The 17,804-nt window shown below is 48.1% G+C and overlaps 1 protein-coding gene across 1 annotated transcript; it reads right to left on the bottom strand.

Annotated features, from left to right (window-relative positions):
• Positions 1–1,405: 1,405 nt before the first annotated feature.
• On the bottom strand, positions 1,406–16,985 carry NDFIP1 (Nedd4 family interacting protein 1). The gene is made up of 8 exons (XM_084216093.1): positions 16,826–16,985; positions 7,881–7,968; positions 7,030–7,160; positions 6,104–6,191; positions 5,811–5,935; positions 4,162–4,228; positions 3,502–3,607; positions 1,406–1,567 (listed from the first exon to the last, which is right to left on the bottom strand). The coding sequence occupies exons 1-7, from the start codon at positions 16,868–16,870 to the stop codon at positions 3,504–3,506; spliced, it is 648 nt and encodes a 215-aa protein (XP_084072219.1). The 5' UTR covers positions 16,871–16,985; the 3' UTR covers positions 1,406–1,567; positions 3,502–3,503.
• Positions 16,986–17,804: the final 819 nt, after the last annotated feature.

Raw genomic sequence — 17,804 nt, 5'->3', positions numbered from 1 at the left:
ATTCAGCTGTGAACCAAAACCAGTTTCATGGGTCAGTAAGTCATATGACTACCAAAAAATCCAACAAATCCCCCAAAATGGAATCACCATTTCCTGACAGGCCTGGTTACGAAAGAGATGGTCACCTCGGAGATTTGTGTTACACTTTCCATGGAAAAAATGGAATGCCCCCAGATAATCTGTGTTTGTCATGGACAACCAGGTGCAATAACACATCAGAACTCAATTAAACATTGTCCTACAGCAACAATTGCTACAGAAGTGACATTTATTGACGTTCTGCTGTATTTACAGGTTGAACATAGTAAAACTCCAAAGTGAATGACCACTTGGCAGAAAGCACAGGAGTGCACATTAAATCTACATTTCCAACGCATCAGAGTCTCTAACACAAATTATAAAAGCAAGAATTACAGGTATGTTAGGAATTGTCTCAAAAGTCCCAAGCCAAAGAAAAAAAAGGCCTTTGTTTTGCAAGATGGTTTTTATACAAAGTTGCAACATGATCTTTTAGTTTTACACTACAGACTTGTTCCGTGAAAACCCCTGGAGAGCCCAAAAAGTTGGTGGTGCGAAAGGAAAGGATACTACAACACCAAGAATAAAGACTGTTAAAAGTTAATACTTGTGCCACCTCTAAATTCCCAATGACACCTCGGAGTCAGTGACCCCTTTTCCTCCACAGGGTGCTGGGGGACTGCAGGAGCAGCCTCAGCTCCAGAGTCACCCCTGTGCTGCCAGACAGGACACGGGGCACAGGGATGGACAGACAGGACATGGGGGACAGGGACGGACTGGGATGGACAGACAGGACACGGGGTACAGGGATGGACAGGGGATGGAATATGGGGATGGACAGGACATGATGTACATGCAGTACAGGGATGGACAGGACACGGAGTTCCATGGGTTGTACAGGACACGATGCACACAGGCTGTACAGGATGTGACACATGGGGACTGTACAGGACATGGAGTTCCATGGGCTGTACAGGACACAGAGCACACACTCTGCACAGGACAGGGTGTCACACACAGACCAGGACACGGTGTCACACTCTGTCCAGCACAGGGTGTCACACACAGCCCAGGACACTGTCACACACAGCCCAGGACAGGGTGTCACACTCCACAGCCCAGCACAGGGTGTCACACACAGCCCAGCACAGGCAGAGCCCGGGCAGCTCCCAGGCTGGAGGAGGAACTAAAGCAAGCCTGGCCCCTGCTGGCCCCGGGACGGCTCCTGCTGCCCAAACACCACAAACTCTGGCTGAAGGGCTCCATCAGCACACCACAGACTCACTGCAAGAGCTGCTTCAAACATTAGCCACTAATGAGTCAACAATTACAGAATTCTGCGTTAATTATTAAAATTTTACACCTAAAAACAAATCGAAAGAAATGCTTCTTTTTTTTTTTCTTTTTCCAACAGTACTTTTATTTATTTATTTTAAAGCAGGTGATTATTTTTTCTTCTGCTCCAGAGCCTTGATTCACTTCCTGCAGGTGTCCTGCTGCTTCTTGGGGGGGATTTCACTAATGCAGGAAGACATTTGCCAGAAAACATCTGTTGGAGAAGGATATTGAACACCGAAGCTGCAGTCAGAGAGTTATTTTGGATAACAGGAGGATGTTGTTCACACAGCACAGGATGTCTAAGGGCTGATGAAGTGTCTCAGCACACAATGATGTGACTCCAGTAAAATGCTAAGGAATCTGTATGTATTTTACAGGATACCACCAGGATTGTGTCCATTACTGCACACACAGCTGCAATAGTAAACTCCAGCTTTTCACTAGATTCATTTCACCAGTTTTATTTTCTGGTTTGTATTCATTTTCTCCCTCCTAATTTTCTAAAAATTATCTCTACTCTGAAATAAAAATAATCCCTTACTGTACCCTTTGCATCATGCCCTGAAGAGGAAATCTCATCTAAGGACTGTAACACACTAAAAATCCAAGTCTTTTGTGGTTTCTTCACTCAGAATTCAGGATTAAATATTTATTTTCAGGGAAAATATCACAGTTGAAATTATTATGAATTATTCTGGACATTTATCTGAATGTGCATATCTGAAAGTGCTTTTTGAAAACGCTCTAAAATGACACATAAATAAGAATTTAAACACTCTACACCTCCACAAGCAAGGAGTGAAGCCAGGTCTCTAAAAACATAATTTCAAACATAGGAAAAGTCTATGCAAAAAGAAACCACAGAGTTCCTTTAGGAAATTAAAAAAATAAAGTTTAGGTAAAGGAGCAAAATTTTTGAAAAAATTTTTCAGTCAGACAAAATACAGAGATAAAGCTGACTTTAAATGCTCACATTCTGTGACCATAAACTGGGGGAAATCAAGCCTCTGGTGACTCAGCAGGAATCTGGGAGGACACTACAGATCCTGGAGGAGGTCACAAGCCAGAACTTTGTTAAACAGAACTGAAACACGTAAAAAAATTGGCTGAACTATTTTTACACACTATCACCAGAGGAAAGCACTGCACAAAGGCTGTTCTGTGCTGCAGGTTCTCCTCACAGCCTGGAAATGAAGTAGAATCGTGGGCAATTTGCAGTTTCTAATGAAAGGGAAGTGCATTTGGAAACCCAAGGCTCGGTTTTCAAATCTCAACAATTTAATGACCCCCAATTTAAAGCTGGGGTTGGTTTGGTTCCTTTGACTGTCCCAGCTGCAATTGCCTCTCTGGGGAAATGGAGTGTTATTATGATATTTCTAAAGGGAGCATCGTGTTGCATTCCCCAGCTGGGAAGCAACCTATTCCAGGATTTCCTTCCCCTCAGGGAGGGACAGTTAATGCCAGGCCATTATCTGCTGTGAGCAGGAAATTATGCTACAAGGCTTCAGCTACTTAAGCCTCCTCCTTTAAAGCCCCATTAAGGCAGCCAGCCTGAGGTTCAGCACGGAAGCAAAACACTCCCAGGCACTCAGGTTTTTGCAAGATGCTCACGCAGGACAGCTCAGGTGTGTGGGAGGGTCTGAGGAGAGCAAAGGTGTGCAAGGGTGTCATTTCTTCAGGAACCTGGTAGCAATTTCAAACAGCAGAATTCAGACAAATTGCTCATTCTGGGACAAAAGCCAAAGGCACTGGCACGCCCCTCTAGCAACACTTTGTGACCTCTCCTTGGGTTTGGGACACACCACGTGTTTCAGGCATGTGATTTATTCTCAAAGACACATTTGCCAAATACTCAGCAGCCCCAAGGGGCAGGGGTTTTGTTCTCACAGTATCTAGTCAGGGAATCAAATGAATATCCAATTCCTCAGAGCAAAAACTGTGACAAATGTCCAGTGTTCCTCCACCTCCCCTCAGGTCAGTCTGGGCTCTGCAGACTCAGGAGCTGGGTAGGGGGTACCAAGAAACAACTGTTCCCTGCTTCCTTGAGTTCTAAAAATATTCAAGCGTTGGAAAATGTAGCCTAGAAAAGTCACTAAACAGAGTTAAAATCAAAGCAGAACAAATTCAGGAAAGCAGAAAATTTACCTTTAGTAAATAAAGAGAACTCTGGTTCTGGGAAGAGTGGAAAACGTATCTGGCATCTTCCTAACCTTTGCATAATTAATAAATCCTCTGAGAAACAGCAGAAAACCTGTAGGGGAGAGACACATTTGTCCAGTTAACACAGGTGTTGCTTCTGCAAGGAGAGGGAGCAGCTGAACACTCTGTCACCACTACAGAGGGACCTTATCACTGGGATGCACAGCAGCTGATCACACACAGTAATTATTTTTGGTAGCAGTAACACCTCATCTTTCCATTTCAGGTAACTTCAAAAACAAATACTTGGGTAATCACAAAACTTTTGAATCCAAACAAGATCCAGTCACTCCCAAAGCAGGAAAAAGAAAATAAGATGAGGAAGGCAAGAATCCACTCCTCCATTTAAGATGCAAGAGCAGACACAAGATCAGTTACAAGTATTATTCTCTTCTTAACTTCTGGATGATGTCAGGATGCTGCCACCAAGAACTGGCAGGACAGTGTTTACATGTGCCTTTAAAACCTGAATGTGCTCAGTCAGAGGAGTATGACGGTCACATTTCATCTGGACATCCACACACACATATTTAACAGCCAGGAATGCCCACAAAATCCTAACTGACTTTACAGTTTTTAAGCATCTTTCCCCCCACAGACACTCACCTAGTACAAGGAAGACCCACCAAAGCCAGTACTGGCCATCGAAGTAACCAGGAAAATAGGTGGAGAACTGAAAAGCAGCAAAAAAGCACAGTTTAGAGCACATGGAAGTCTGTGAACCAAAGTCAATCCCCACCAGCTTTAGCAGTAACCAGACCAGGGCTGCACACAAGAGATCTGATGGAATGCTGCATTTCACCAGCTGCAGCAATGAGTTACCTCCACAAACTGTTATTTATAGTTTTTCTGCACCAGCCCCAACAAGGGGAATGGGACAGATTGAACACCCAGCTATGAATTCTGCCAATCAGTGAGGCACAAGGACACTACTGGGCAAATATTCCTGTTTTAAATTGTGTCCTGGATGCTTATAAAGCACAGCTACAGGTTCTGAAAGGGCAGAGCAGGCTTGCAGCAGTGCAGCACATTTATTACACTGTCAGGTTGGATGGTGGAACAGCTGGAAAAGAAATCCCACATCTGTGGAGCCCACTGACAAGATTCCCAATTGGGAAAATTACTGCTATTAAATGAAAGGCACCAAGACTATGAGAGCACTGAAGTTCGCAGTTTCAGTACAAATACATTATAATTCCTCTGGGTCTGTTCTATTCAAACTTAAAACCTAACAAAAGATAAGTCAGTTACTGACATTTAAATCAAATGCACAGATAATGTCACCTCCTTCTGTCACACCTCTTAATCCAGCAAACAGTACTTAACACTTCTGAACCAAGATGACCACAAAAACTGTCAGAAAAGTGAAGAGATGCTGTATTTACAAATTAGAATTCCCAGCCCCAAAAGACAGGGTAGGAAGTGACAGCTCTGACATGAATGATCTCTACTTCTACTTACAGCCAGTGAGCTGCATGCTTGAAATTCAACTTTCAGCCTGGAATGCCATCCAGGCTCCAAATAAATATTTCCTGATGGAAATATTTTCTCCCAATCCCTCCAAAAAATATAAGAGCTAAAAATCCTGGAGCAGGATGGCAGCCTGCTCCTGCTCCTGCGCCGCAGGGAGGCTGCACCAGAGGGCACCCACGGCCTTCTCCCACTGCTGCTCCAAAGCTCACTCCTCCCACGGCCCTATTTCCCTCTCCTCATCAGCCATCCTGCATTTTAGAGAATTTCCTTCTTTCCAGGAGAGCCAGGGCACAGCAGGCTGCAGAGGCTGAAGGCAGGGCTGGCTTTGCCTGGGTTCATGTTTTCCCAGGATCAGCACAAACCACGCTCTGATCAGGCCAGTGCCTCTGTCAGACACACAGAATGAACCCCAGAATCCCACCGGGGGTTGGGCTGGAAAGGGTCCTACATACAGCTCCTCTCTTTTGCCACAGACAGGGAAACCTTCCACTCTCCCAGGAATCCCTGTCCAGCTTAAACTTGGACACTTCCAAGGATGGAGAATCCCCAAAGCATATCTGGGTGTGCAATCTTTCTTTTCTTTTACTACGGTTGTAATTCCAGCACGTAAACAGGATACAATTATGAAAAAGCCCTGTTCTTAGTGATTAAGTAGCTCAAAAAATATTTCATTATTTTAAAAAATCCCCTAAATTTATCACCAACTTCAGTATGAGACAAAAACCTGCTGGGAAAAAAGAGCATCAGTGTCTATGTACATGGTTTTGCACCACAGAACTCACCCTGACAATAAGGATCCACTTAATAAGAGACAGACCAAAGCCAGAAATGGCCCCATATCGTCCTGCAGCTGAAGTAGTCAGACAGAAAGACAGGAAAAATCCAATCCAGTTGAAGAGAAATGCCACTGAGAAAGCAGGAGAAAAGCAGCAGGTCAAGACACCTTTATATTCCAAGGAAAAAAACCATAAAGCCCTTGCACTCAGGTTTTTCCTGGTGCTACATAAACATTAATGTAACCCAAACTATTTTGGGTCACTGCTTGGAAAAAAAGTTCATTCCACCAGGTACTTACTGAAGAAAGTCAGCATGAAAATGCCATCATTTCCTATCCTCAGCTGGTCAGTGTCATCAAAGTCATCCCGTGTCACGAAGTCATCATCCTGCAATGCAGAGGGAGGCAGCACATGGGGGATTCAGGTCAGTCCAGTCCACACAGCAACCCCACTTCTGGGTGTGACTCTTCAAAAAAAGGGCTGGAATTCTAAATATCAAAAGGCCACAAATGCAGGCACGAGAAAATTCCTGTTTCTCATCCTGAAATGGTGCAGGGCATGAAATGTTATCTATATAATAGGAAATGTATCTTTATTTTTAACATAGTCAAGATCCAGCATGTTCTTGTTCTCATTGTGAAGAATTTCTCAACTCATCAAAAAATTATCATCTCAGCAAGGAATTTGGCTTCTGTGAAGAAGTGTAATGAGCAGAGGACTTCTAATGCTAGCAGGGGTGGAAAGAACGGCTGAACAAGAGATAATGTTGAAAAAAACAAAAAAAGAATTCTGACAGAATGGTTTTATCATCCTTGTATCAGCTACACTGACCTCCAGAAAAGTCAACTAAGTAAGCAGCAGGAGTATCAAGGGTAGATATGTCAGACAGCTGAAGAATTAATCCTAAATCTTTTTTAAAAATTAAAAAACCCAACAAAAACCCCAGTGTCAGTGCACAGGGATACAGCACAGTCCCTCTGTCAGCTTGCCAAGCTAATCTGGCTAGCACATGCTGGCATTACTGAGATGTCTGACATCATCACAGTGCTCAGAGGAAAATGAGGAAAAAAAAAAAATAGCCACAGGACTCTCAGAAGTGTGGAATATCACCACCCCAGAAAGCTCCAAAAACACAAAAAAACCCAACACAATTTTTGACACACGATGGGCAGGAGTTGAAGCTGAAATGGCAGCCAGCAGGACAGGGACAGGCAGGGACACTCACCCTGCCAGGAACCAAGGGAATGGTGGCCTCAGCCTTGGTCCTCTCGGCCTCGTCGTAGCTGGGCAGAGTGGTGGCCACGTTGTAGGATGGCGGCTTTGGGAACCCTGACTCGTCCTTGTAGTCAAAGTAAGCTGCAGTAAGCAGAGACACAGAGGGAACTCAGCACTTCCTCAGGAACACCGTGCTGGGAACCACCAGTGACTTCCAGGGAGCCCCATTCCCCACCCTTCCACCCAGCCCAGCCTCCTGCCATCCCAGAGCAGAGAGGGAAAAGCACAGGAGCGCCTTCTCTGACAGCCAGCAACCCAGAGAACGCTCACTGAACATGTCTGGCTGTACTTCTGCTTAAAACAACACCACATGCTGTGCCTCTGCTGGCCTGGATACTCAGAAATAGTCACGTTTCCAGATCCAAGTGGTTATTAAAGTTATTATGACAGGACAGGAGGATGAGTCAAAGTCCCATCCTTATGACCAAGTGCTTAGTTATTGGAAAGTGCAGGAAAAGTGAATTCTTTAAACCCTTTTAAGTAACGAATCCTTTAAGGAAGGGACACAGCATCATCCAAATGCCAGATAATGAGAGGGGAACCACAAATCCTCCCAGCACTTTGATTTTTAACTGTCTCCAATTTACTGAGAACACTGTGAACTGTAACTTGAACACCCCTTGATGGGATGACATCAGATGAGCGCAGCCAAATTGCATCTCCTAAACCACAAGTACCGACAGGCTGTGTGGATCAATCCTGATCCTTGCAGCTCAGGAAGGTGCTGCAGAGCCAGCTGTGGATGAGGAGAGCAGTCAGTGGCAGCAGAGCAGCGCCAGCCCTTTCCCCAGGTGAGAGTACCTGTGTTCTCTGCAGAAATGCTGCTGTAGGGCGGAGGGGCGTCGTTCACCGCCGGCACGGCCTCGCCCGGCTCCTCTTCATTCTGCAGCTGAACAGAACCACACACCAGGGGTCAGGGGCTTCCTCAGTGCTCTGACACCACCCCTGCAGCTTTAACTGAGCACAACAGACTCTTCTGGAAGCACCACGGGACACAGAGCAGCTGCTCAGCCTCCCTCTGAAGCATTCCCACTTGAAATGATCAATCTTCCATCTCAGTTTTTATGTTGTTTTTAAATCCTCTCCTCACACACCTGGACTCCAGCAAAGCATAGCACACAGCTTTCCAGTACCTTTCCATTTCCCTGGCACTTCCTCAGCTCACATTGCTTAGAAGCTGCAGTTGCATCTGTTTTAGTCAAAGAAATACAGTGAGATACCCAACAAAAGGCTCCATTGCTGCCTGTGGCGCTGCTAAGGAAGGGTTTCTTCTATGGATACGTTACATAATGATGCACAGAAGTACAAATGTTGCCATTTCCCTTCAACCTTTCACACTGCATGACTGAAAAGGAGCCGGTTTATTTTGTGCACTGTGCTTCCCACAGGCTCTGTATAAATAACCAGGAGCTATCACAGATCCAGCATCACCCGCACGAGGCAGGTGTGCCGTGGCAGCTTTGATCAGGGAAGCAGCAGTACCAGGCCAGAAAGGAGGTTACAGCTGCCATCTCATGTTTCCCTTCCTTCCATTTCTCATCACCTCAGCAGCAAAAGCACTGAGGTTTTCTGCAGAATAACTCACCTCAAACAAGCACCTCCAGACTGAAGCACTGGGCTGAGCAGGAGGCACTGCCCTCATTTGAAATCACCACTAAACAATGTCTCCTCCAGCTCTCCCTCCTGCAACCCCACACATTTGCTCCTGAAGCCATCTGAGATATTTTGCTTTCTTTTCTTTGGAGAGACACGCTGCCATTCTCCTTGAGCATTTAACACAGGGGTGGGGACGTAGGGGGATGTTCTTATCTTATTTGTATCGGGGAAAATAAATCAGCTCCCACTTCTAAACGCAGATCTTGGAAATCCAAGTGTTCTGTGCTTTGGAGTTTTATTCCTTTTGCTGCTTAACATCACAGACCACAGAATGGTTTGGGTTGGGCCATCCCTTAAAGCCCCTCTCATTCCACCCCCTGCCATGGGCAGGAACACCCCCCACTGTCCCAGGCTGCTCCAAGCCCAATGTCCAACCTGCTCTTGGACACTGCCAGGGATTCAGGGGCAGCCAGAGCTGCTCTGTGCCAGTGGAAATCTATAACCTATATTCTGCTCCAGCTCACACTACATCCACACCCTCTGCGACTGTGCTTAGCAGACGACAATGAGTGGTTCTACTGGCAGGTCCAAGGGGTCAGCTGAGAGGGGGAAAAGGGAGGAAATTACACTGGAAAGCACCAGAACAAAATCAGGAGCACTGTCTGCCAGTCCAGGTGCAGCAAAACAGCAGAGCACCACAGTCCTGCACTCCAGTTCCACGTCAGCTGAAGCTCACTCTGCTCCCCAGGAACATTTTCTAAACAGAAGAGGTGGGGAACAAGAAAAGGGTGCTTGGGTCAGCCCCAAGCTTTGTGGATAAGCAGTCCTCACATGACAACACTGAACCATTTCCTTGAAGAAGGAGGAATCAGTGATCCGGATGAAAATTTAATCCCTGTTCCAGGGAGCAGCTCCCAGCACAGCTGTCAGCAGGACACAGCCCAGAGCTGCTCCCTGGTCAGATGTGAGGCATCCCAGATGTGGGGGTGGAGGTGGCAGGACCTGCCTCACCTGCAGCTTTACTGAGCCCCAGGGCACTGAGCAGGGACAGAAGGAGCTGCAGCAACTCCCACCACAGCGAGGCACCTTCCACCTTCTTCTTCCCAAAGCCCTTCCAAAAAACAAAAATGCCTCATTCTATAAACCTCACAGAGCTCAGCATTACAAGCAAATGCAAACTAACTTGAAATGCAATTGCCTATTAGAATATGCTTTCATTTTTTAGAGAAAGACAGCATTACTCCAGAAATCCCAAACCACCCTGCACAGAGCACGAGGGGCAATGGAAAGGACAGGAAAACAGAGCCAAACTGCTTGATTCAATCTCTGCCCAGAGAGCTGCCTCTGGATCCCTCGACATGGCAGGGGTAAAAAAAGAGTAAAAAGATGATCTTTATGGTCATCCCGACCCAAACCATGCTGTGGTTCCATGATTCCCCCAGCTCTGTAGTTTATGAATTCTCTGAAAATGCTCCACCATGCTTATTGTCAGTCTATCCATGAAAATATGAAAATTCAGCACTTCTTTTCTCCCTCTGCCTGTGCAGGACCTGGTCTACTGACAGGAGGAAAGGCTCTGTCACAGCTGGGACGCTCTGCATCCTCCATGCCCTTTGTTACCTGTTCTCCAGGTGAGGGGGTGGCAGAAATTCAACCCCTCATGCCTGTAAGAGAGAAGGCAGGTACAGCCTGAGAGCACAGTCACCGGGGAGGGGGAAGGAAAGCACCACATGTGACAACACTGGAAGAAATGAAATAAAAGACGACACAGATACTGAGTGGAATATTAACTCCTACCAGCGGTTCTTCTTTCAATAGTAAAAAGAAATACATGTTCTTCCACCCATGTCACGTGGGAGAAAGCAGCTGAATTTACTGCTGCCTTCAAACATCCCAATTCAGGTAATGGATAATGACACAAAAATGCAGCTACTTTCTGAAGTTGAGCTTGAAGCTGTAGGAGGTTACAGTTATAGAAAACATATTTTTCTTCTAATGGACAAGGTACACAAATGCCTTCCAGCCTTTTTAATGATTCCAGGCATCTAAAATTCAACTAAGTGCCTATTAGCAGAGCAGGGAGGGTTCATGTGACAGGAAGAATGACTCATCAGGCCTCACTGCCCTGGCCTGGCCCCGGCTCCCACCTGCCCTGCACAGCTCCAGGTATGGACTCCCAGAGAATTCCCCGAGGCTTCAGAACCCAGAGAGCCTGGTTAAAAGCAGTGTCTGACTTCAGTCTGTTCTGCTGAGGCTGTGGGATAATTCTTTCCTAGAGTCACTGATGGATTTTAGCTTTTCAGGCAAGGTTCTGGTATTCGTGGCATAAAAACATAAGACAGTCTTTACAGCCATGCCTGTAGTTATTGAAACAACAGCTTGGCTGGGATTTTTTCACCAGACTGCTAAACCAACAGAGAGTTAACTGACAGAACACCCAGGGATAATTATTTTAAAATAAACCCCATCATCAGAAGCCTGGCACTGAGCAGGACATCATCTCTGGTTGCCACTTGCCCTGAGACCTGTCCCGTGTAAATACACAGCGCAGCAACATAAAAGTTGAAATCTTCCAAGCTGTTTGGAAATATTTCCATGTAAACTTGAGAAAAAAGCATTTCCAATAAATATATTGGTTAATTCTTCCAAATTTCCTAAACTCAGCATATGGGCTGCTCACATAGTTTTGAATCTTTATTTTTTAAATCCCCTTTGCCAAGTTCAGAGGCTGCATGAAAATATTCTTTACACTAAATGAGCATCACTACACTACACCAGCATTACTACAATCTTGGCCTTAGCAATAGATCACATATCGTTACACATCTTCAGCCTTTTGGAAGTAAATTCAAGTCACTGCAAACTCTGAAAAGGAGAGTTATTTTTAGTGACTTTTGCTTTACTCAATTAAACACAACCTGATTTAAAATCCTGACTTTTGGTCGATGTTGCAAATTTCTGTAACTTAACATCAGCTTATTAATCAGCAGGAATAATGATAAGCTACCAGACAAGCCAACCCACTCCCTTCAGCCCTCTCCCTGATGAGCAAATAACTGTTTTCTCCTGTAGGCACTCCCAGCCCATTTCCCCGGAGCAGTGACAGCCCTGAGTGCCTGGCCCAGCCCCTGCACTGGCACAGGTGTGCTGAGCACCTCTCAGGTGACACATGTGGCACCTGTGCCAAGCCAAGCCTCCCCGGGGAGATGCTGATGCTCCTGCCCGAGCCTCGCTCCAGCCCTGAGCAGAGCCCAGCCCTGGGAATGACCTCCCTACACTCCCTACTCCCTGGGGTGCCAACTCCAGAATTTCCCCATGGAAAGGGGCTGCCCAGGGGCGTTTGGAGTGCCCATCCCTGCAGGTGGCACCTGGAGCTGGCACTCAGCGCCCTGGGCTGGGGACAAGGTGGGGACGGGGCACAGCTGGGACTCGCTTTTTCCAAACTGAGTGACTCTGAGATTCTGAGATACTCCTCCCTTTTAACAGAGGACTGAGAACCGTGCCCCACTCCCCAAAGCCACCTGGAGCAGCTCCCTGGCACCCAGGGTGCACACGCCAAGCAGGAGCCAGCAGCAGCATCCAGCTGAGGGGAGCAATGGCAACGACCCCATGGGCCACCAAAAGGCAAAACCACAAATCAAAACCTAATTTTTGTCCATAAAATACAACCTGTGGTGTTGTCCTCTGACTCACTGCAGCCAAGGGCCTGACACCACAGAAATGCTCCTCAAGCCTGGGAAACAAGCTGGTCTAATTCCCTCATTTCTGTTCAAACAGGGAGTTAGACTAGTCTGGACAGACTGGAAACAAGCACTTGGGCCAGCACAAACCTGTGCCACACACTGGCCTTAGACTTGAGAGATCAAGGTCTTAATATGGAAAAATTAGGTTTTAATCTTGGATAGCTGTAATTAAATTTCCCACACTTAAAGAAAGCATAAGGCCTTCTCATAATATTTAGAATCAGATTAATATTTTTCTGGACATTAGGGTATTTCAGTAAGACTTATAAACATTTTAAAATATCATGTTTTTTAAATGGTCACATGAAGAAGGTTAAGTATCTTCCATGGAAAAAAAATCCCATTGTGCCACCACAGATCAAATTTGGATATTTCACAACAGGCAGGAACAGAATGATTGGATAGCCCTCAATACTGAATTCTGCTCGCTCGTCCCCATGACAAAGGATCAGAATTCACAGACACAGAACTTTTGATCCTTGCATTCTGTATGGTTACTTCTAAGTCATGATGCCAAACCCACAGAAAAAGGTTGCTCATGTCCTGGGAGCACTGAACAACCCAAAGCCCTCAGGGGCTGTTCCTACAGCTGCTTCCCAATGGGATCACTGAGCCCCACTGAATTTTAGTCATGAGAGAAAAGTTACTAAAAAAGCCCAACTCAGAGCTCCACACCATCCTCATGCCTGAGATAATGTTGTATTTAGAAGTTTGCATGCAAAGCTATTTTCTCCTGCTACACAAGCTGTGAGATGACACAGGACTGCTGCTGTTTCCCTGCTTTTCCCACATCCTTTGATTTTTAGGGACAGAATGTATTTAAATTCTATAATAACTTTTGCACACAGAATCACTAAACCCTTGCAAAGTTACCTGACAGGTACTGCTGCCTGCACAAGGGGATGTCTCAGAGGAAAATAATCAGATTTTAGTCACCTCAGCGCAGCCAAGGCTGGACTCGGGGCAGCTTCAGCACAACCTCGGAGCAGAGGCTGCACAAACAATTTTACTCTGCAATTTTTCTAATTTTACTTGGTTTATGTCAATGGCATCTCCTCTTCTGGTTACAAATAAAATAAAATATATAAATAAATATGCAAACAACCTACCCTGCAACTTTTCTTAGCATTCTTATCTTTAGCCAGTGCATCTTGCCCACTGCAAGGACCTCACTGAGGAAACAAGTCACTGACATTTCTGATTCTAACTGCTGACATGAAAAGATTTGGGATGTTCTCATTTTTTAGTTTCAGGCTGTGTGCCCATTTCAGCTGCAAAATTAAACACAAACTCAAGGTACACACAAGGCAGCAACTGATATCTGCCTCCCTGTTCCACTCCAGCCTCCCCAGATATTAAAGAAGCATTGTAGTCCTTCATGGATTTAAACTCTATTCCCATTCTATTTCCAGCAATGTATTCCTTCAACAGTTTTCACAGAACAAAAAACAAACAAATGGAAAAATCTTTCTTCCTTATTTTTCCCACTGACACCTCCCTTCATGGAATGATTCATGATCCATGTAAACCTTCAACAAGTGAAACAGGAAGACACAGCACTTAAAAAGGAATACATCTTCATTATTTAACACTCCCACCATTTCCTAGGTGGGTTTACATTACTCATACACCTCACATGTATTTTCAAATGCTCCAAGTGCAAAGCATGCCTGGAAAACACAGAGTGTAAATATACCTGTTAAAGCTGAGCTATTTTTTCCAGAATGGATGGTAATTTCTATTCCAAGGATGAAATACAGTTCTGCCAACTGAACTCTCAATCCAGGGTTATGCTGGGAAGGCTTTAAGCCCACTAATCCCAACAACATCCCTGTATAACTTTCCCAAAGGCAGACTGAACTGACAACAGCCTCTCAGTGTCCCTTTTTGGGGACACAGCAGTGCCCGGAATAACAGCACCAGGGCGGGCTGCAGCTCTCTCCTTCTTCCCAAACCTCTCCATTCCCACCTCCACAAGCACAGCCCCAGCACCTGGCCTGCAGAGGAGGATCCAAATCCAGCAGTCTGAGCCTGTCCCAGCCCTGCTCCCCATGGAAGGGTTGGGGAGGCTGAAATCCCTTCTCCAGAGCTTCAGTTTGATCTTACATGGAGCTGCACCTCCTCAGTACTGAGCTCAGACTCGCATTGCCCAAAGGCACCACTGCAGGCTACTCTTTATCAGACTGTCTCCTGCCTGAACAAAGCCACCGGCTAGGAAGGGGCTTTGGAAAATCAATCAGTGCAAGCCCCTTGCACTGCCCACGATGGTGAACAGACACGGGCTGGGAGTCTGCAGGGAAGAAAGAGGCTGCTGATGGAGCACAGCCCACATTCCCACATTCCCACATCCCACCTGCAAGGCTGAGGAAGGGCTGCGAGAGGAGAGGAAACACACAGGTCTCAAACTGGGGTATCAAGTTCTGTTGTGCTCAGATCATGGTCACTAACTCTCACCTTTTTTTCCTGAAAATACAGGTACTTGAGGAATCCTACAAATATTGTACATGTTGCACAGTGCCCACACCTCAGTGCTGCTCCCACATACACATGGATACATCAGGAACCCACCCCTAAGTAAGGGTTGCACATCCCTGGCACACTTGGACAGTCAATCACATTTACCAGTACAGGAACCACCTACCTGCATAACCAACTCCATTAATGCATTACCCCATCACCCAAAAAGATCAAGCCTAAAAAATTCCTCCACTGACTCATACAATGAGCTTGTTGTGAATTTCTCCAGGCTATCTCCACTGACTGGGTCCTGTACTCACTCTAGCCCTTGCAGTTATCACTTCACTATCAGTCTCTCTTCCTTGGCACATTCATTATTGTACATTCCCACACACAATAAGTTTCAAAATATGGGGGGGAAAGTGACACATTCAATGCTACAGAGACTCTCCCACTCTCTCATCCTCTCTATCTAAATCCCAACTGCATCTCCACAGCTTGCAGGGTTTTGAAGCAACACAAGCATTAGGAGCCAATTCAGTGATAACACACTTCACAAGGGGAACACCTGAGTTCTGGCAGAGGGCAAGGAAAGAGAAGCAATTTCTAAACAGCTGCACAAAAGTAAACACATTTACATGTGAGAATCTGTCTCTCACTCCAGTTAAACCAGTGGCTCCACAGGCCACCATTATGTGCTTGTCTTTAGCAGTGCAAATCCTCTGGCACAGCCTGGCTCCCTAATCTCCGCAGGGCTCCGAGATGAGTCTGCCCTGGCTCTGCCCGAGGTGTGAGCAGACACAGCACTGAGCAGGCAAACAACAGCTTTACACACCCCACTCAGGGGAAACCAGGAGTGTGTGCATCAGCCAGGTAACACCACAGAAGGCAATGGCGTATTTCAGCAACTGTGGCACCCATCCCCACTGCTCTGGGTGATGGGACACGCTGCACATTCCTTTGGGAAAAGGCATTTGTGAAGACCACTTGTTGGGGTCAACACCACCAGCAGGACACTGCCAGGAAAGGAGATTACTGCAGAGACCTGGTTATCAGTCCCGAGCAGGTCCCAGAACAACACAAAGAGATTTGTCATTGTAAGTGAGCACATCTGTTTAGCACTGAAAAAAAAAAAAAAAAAAAAAAAAAAAGCCTAAGTTTTACTTAACTTCTCCATTTCCAGTATGTAAAACCACGGAGACCTGCAGCTGTCAGATGAGACAAGCACTCCATCCCATGGGAGGGTGTATCTCGAACTCTGCAGAGCAGGAGCCTACCCACGCTGGGAATGCTACCCAGGAAAAGTCACAACACAGCGATTTCTTGGGAGAGCCTCGGTTCAGCAGGAGCGAGCTGTCTGCTGTTTTGAGGGATTTCTCCATTACTCTAAGTACAGAATTCTCCATGTCTGATGTCAGAAAGGCGCCTGCCAGAACTGGGTCACACCGGGGGGCCCAGCCGACACCCGGCCCTTTCCGTGGGGCCGGTACTGCAGACAAACGGGAGGCAGGAAGAGAAGAACGACCCGAATTCCCCAGGGAGCTCTTTAAGGCCAGCCCCTGGCCTAGATGGAGTCCACACGTAAAAGATGGAAGAAAACTAACGGTGACCTCGGGACGATGCGGAACGAGACCGTTCCGGTAGGGGGGTCGCTGGCCGTGGGGGGAAATGACCGGCGGGGTCAGCGCCCTGCGCCAAGGTCGCCCCGGGACTGGGCAAACACCGGCCCCGGACACACCCGGCCCCAGGACAGAGCAAACACCAGCCCCGGGACCGGGCAAACCCCGGCCGCGGGCACACCCAGCCCCCAGCCGGCGGGGAGCGGCTCCGCGGCCGAGCCCGGCCTGACCCCCCGGGGACCCGCGGCCTCCGCCCCGGGCGCTGCCGCCCGCACAGGCCCCGCTCCCGGCCCCGCGGCCCCGGGAGCCGCCCGGCCCCGGCGCTCCTCACCTGCTGGTAGCGGCCGGTGCTGGGCTCGGCGGCCGCGGCCGCCATGGCGCTGCGGGGTCGGTGCGGGCGCTGCGCAGGCGGAGGCGGCGGCGGCCCGGTCGCTGCTCGCTGCGGGCTCCGCTCGCTCCCGCCCTCCCCGTCACGCTCGGCCGCGCCGCCTCCCGCCCCGCCCGCCGCCGGAGCCGCCCCGGGCCGCGAGCAGCGCTCCTGGAACGGACACGGAATCACAGAACCACCGAGGCTGGGAGAGACCTGCAACACCAGCGAGTCCCGGCTGTGCCCCATCCCCACCTTGTCCCCAGCCCGGAGCCCCGAGGCCACCTCCAGCCCTTCCTGGGACACTCCAGGGATGGGGATCCAACCCTCCCTGGGCAGTGCCAGTGCCTGAGCTCCCTTTCCATGGGGAAATTCCTGCTGTGCCCACCCTGAGCCTGCCCTGGCCCAGCCTGGGGCCGTTCCCTCTGCTCCTGTCCCTGTTCCCTGGAGCACAGCCCGACCCCCCGGCTGTCCCCTCCTGGCAGGAGCTGTGCAGAGCCACAAGGGCCCCCTGAGCCTCCTTTGCTCCAGGCTGAGCCCCTGCCCAGCTCGCTCAGCCTCTCCTGGGGCTCCAGACCCTTCCCAGCTCCGTTCCCTTCCCTGGGCACGCTCCAGCCCCTCAATGTCTCTCTCACCATGAGGGGCCCAGAACTGGACACAGCGCTCACAGTGACACCTCAGCAGTGCCAGCACAGGGGACAGTCTCTGCCCTGCTCCTGCTGCCACACTATTGCTGAGACAGCCCAGGTGCCATTGGCCTCTTGCCCTCCTGGGCACACCTGGGCTCATGTTCAGCTGCTGTCAAGCAGCATCCCCAGGTTCTCTGCTGGGCTGGGTCCCAACCAGGGCAGCTCCACTGGGGCTGGAGGGTGACCCGAGCCAGCCCGGAGCCAGCCTGGCTGTGTGAGGGGACCCGGTGTGCCACTGCCTGCAGGAATGCCGA

This window comes from Fringilla coelebs, assembly GCF_963513975.1.
Source record: "Fringilla coelebs genome assembly, chromosome: 15".
Taxonomy (NCBI): Eukaryota; Metazoa; Chordata; class Aves; order Passeriformes; family Fringillidae; genus Fringilla; species Fringilla coelebs.
This window is presented reverse-complemented; position numbering and strand designations above follow the sequence as displayed.

Coding starts and splice junctions, on each gene's coding strand:
- NDFIP1 (XM_084216093.1), bottom strand. CDS start 16,870: ATGGCGGCCGCGGCCGCCGAGCCCAGCACCGGCCGCTACCAGCAG. Junction 7,969..16,825: donor GCACCGGCCGCTACCAGCAG/GTGAGGAGCGCC, acceptor GGTTCTGTTCAG/CTGCAGAATGAAGAGGAGCC. Junction 5,936..6,103: donor TTTCATGCTGACTTTCTTCA/GTAAGTACCTGG, acceptor CTGCTTTCTCAG/TGGCATTTCTCTTCAACTGG.